Source organism: Chondrus crispus, genomic scaffold, assembly GCF_000350225.1.
Source record: "Chondrus crispus Stackhouse genomic scaffold, scaffold_209, whole genome shotgun sequence".
Classification (NCBI taxonomy): domain Eukaryota; phylum Rhodophyta; class Florideophyceae; order Gigartinales; family Gigartinaceae; genus Chondrus; species Chondrus crispus.
This window is the reverse complement of record NW_005179083.1, coordinates 120,135-122,210: the sequence shown is the minus strand read 5'-3', so window position 1 is coordinate 122,210 and position 2,076 is coordinate 120,135. Positions and strand designations below refer to the sequence as shown.

At 70.2% G+C, this 2,076-nt stretch overlaps 1 protein-coding gene across 1 annotated transcript; it reads right to left on the bottom strand.

Annotated features, from left to right (window-relative positions):
• Positions 1-300: 300 nt before the first annotated feature.
• Positions 301-1,869, bottom strand: CHC_T00008472001 (acid-thiol ligase). The gene has a single exon (XM_005715251.1). The coding sequence runs from the start codon at positions 1,867-1,869 to the stop codon at positions 301-303; it is 1,569 nt and encodes a 522-aa protein (XP_005715308.1).
• Between the last annotated feature and the right edge of the window lie 207 nt (positions 1,870-2,076).

The window sequence follows — 2,076 nt, the reverse complement described above, 5'->3', positions numbered from 1 at the left end:
AGGCCGTGTGGAAAGAGCGCGAGAAGTTCAGAGCTGCTGGGGGGGGGGGGGGGGGGGGGGGGTTTACGACTCGTTGTTTGGGCGGCCCCTCGGTTGAACACCATGGAGACAAACCGCGCTTTTGAGGCCCGACACGCGTGGTGGGGCAGCGCTGGTCATCCAGGCCCGTGCAGACGCAGATGCAAGCAGTGGGGAGGCGGCGTGCTGGCCGTCGCGAGGTCGTGCCAATTCTCAGCTGTGAGCGTGCAGCGCTTTGCCGGCAACACAATGCGTAGATCAAAGCTTCCTCTCGTGTAGACGTCATCTCTCCTCTCCCTCCGCTCGCTCGCCGTCCTCCATGTGCGCGAGAACGACTTTCAGCTGGTCTTTCCGCACCTTGCCCAGCACATTCCTGGGCAGCTCGTCGACGACGATGACGCGTCTCGGCCTTTTGTAAGCGGGCAGCAGCCGCTTCGCCACCTCGGCGACCTTGCCTTCCACTCCCACCGCGCCGGCCACCACGGCCGCTACAACCTTCTCCCCCAGTACGCGATCCGGCAACGCGATCACGGCGCAGTCCACCACGCCCTCCGCCTCCCTCACGACCTCCTCCACCTCCACGGCCGACACGTTGTACCCGCCCGTGTTAACAATGTCTGCGCTGGCCCTCCCCAGCATCTTGACGCCCCGTGGCTCGACCCTGACGACGTCGCCCGTCGCAAACCAGCCCTCCTCATCAAAAGCCTCGCGTGTCGCGTCCTCCCGCTGCCAGTACTCCCTGAAGACGCCTTCCCCCCTCACCAGCAGCTCGCCCTCCTCGCCTCCCCCCCGCACGCGCATCTCCACGCCCGGCAACGGCCTCCCCAACGACCCCTGCCGCCGGTCGTCGTACGCGTTCGACAGCGTCATGCCCGTCTCTGTCATTCCGTAGCGCTCGAGAATGCGCTGTCCGCTGATGCTTTCCCACTTTTCAAAGTTGCGTCTGGCCAGGCCAGCACTGCCGCACACGAACAGGCGCACCTCTCGCGCGCCGGCCCTCATCTCGGCCTGCCGGCTTTCTCCCGCGGCTTCGTACGCCTCGATCAGGCGGGCGTACACGGCCGGCACTGCCATGAGTACAGTGGCGCCTCGCTCGTCCCTTCGCGTCACCGCCTCCCACACGCGCGCCGCTTCGAAGCGTGCGTGCATCTCCACGTGCGCGCCCGCGTACAGTGCGGTCAGCACGACGTTAACCAGCCCGTGGACGTGGTGCAGCGGCAGGACATTCACTACGCGGTCGTCCTTCGACCATCGCCACGCCTCGCACAGCGTGCGCGTCTGGTAGGCCAGCATGGCATGCCGCCACACGACGCCCTTCGCGCGGCCCGTCGTCCCGGACGTGAACAGCAGCATCGCCGCATCTCTCTGCGCTTGCGCGCACCGCGCCGCCAGCGCGTCGCACGTAGCCGCATACTCGCCGTCCCGGTCCGCGCTCCCCTCGCCCCCGCGCACGTCCTCCAGCAGCAGCGCGCGGCGCCGCACGTGCGGCGGCAGCAGCGGGGCCGTGGCGTCCTCCGCGACGACGGCGGCCGGGGCGGCGTCCTCCAGCAGCGGCGCGAGCGCGGCGGCCGGGTACAGCGGCGAGAGCGGGACGGCGGCGGCCGGGGCGGCCCACGCCGCGAGCAGCGCGGCGACGAAGCCTGCGTGCGGGCGCGTGAGCACGGCGACGCGCGGCGGCGCGGCGCCCGCCGCGCCCGCCGCGCCCGGCGCAGGCAGCTGCAGCGCGCCGCGCAGACGCGCCGCGCGCCGCAGCAGCGCGCCGTACGTGTGCGCGCCGGACGCGTCCGTCAGGGCGATCCGCGACGGCGCGTGCGCGCGCAGCGCGTGGAAGAGGTTCGAAGCGCGCGGCATGGCGGCGGGAGAGGCAGGGCGCGATCTGAGGGAGCGCGCGATGCGATGGTAATGCAAATATGCGCTACAGTGGAATTGCGCGCGCGGACGAAACACAAGGCGAAGCGAAACGCGCCCACGCTTGCGCTTTGCGCGCGTGCGGTATATAACGCCTTGCGCATCTAGCTCTACCACTACCCTCCCCCCTCCCCCCTCCCCCCCCCCCCC

Excerpts from the sequence above, each read along its gene's own strand:
- CHC_T00008472001 (XM_005715251.1), bottom strand. The coding sequence starts at position 1,869 with ATGCCGCGCGCTTCGAACCTCTTCCACGCGCTGCGCGCGCACGCGCCG.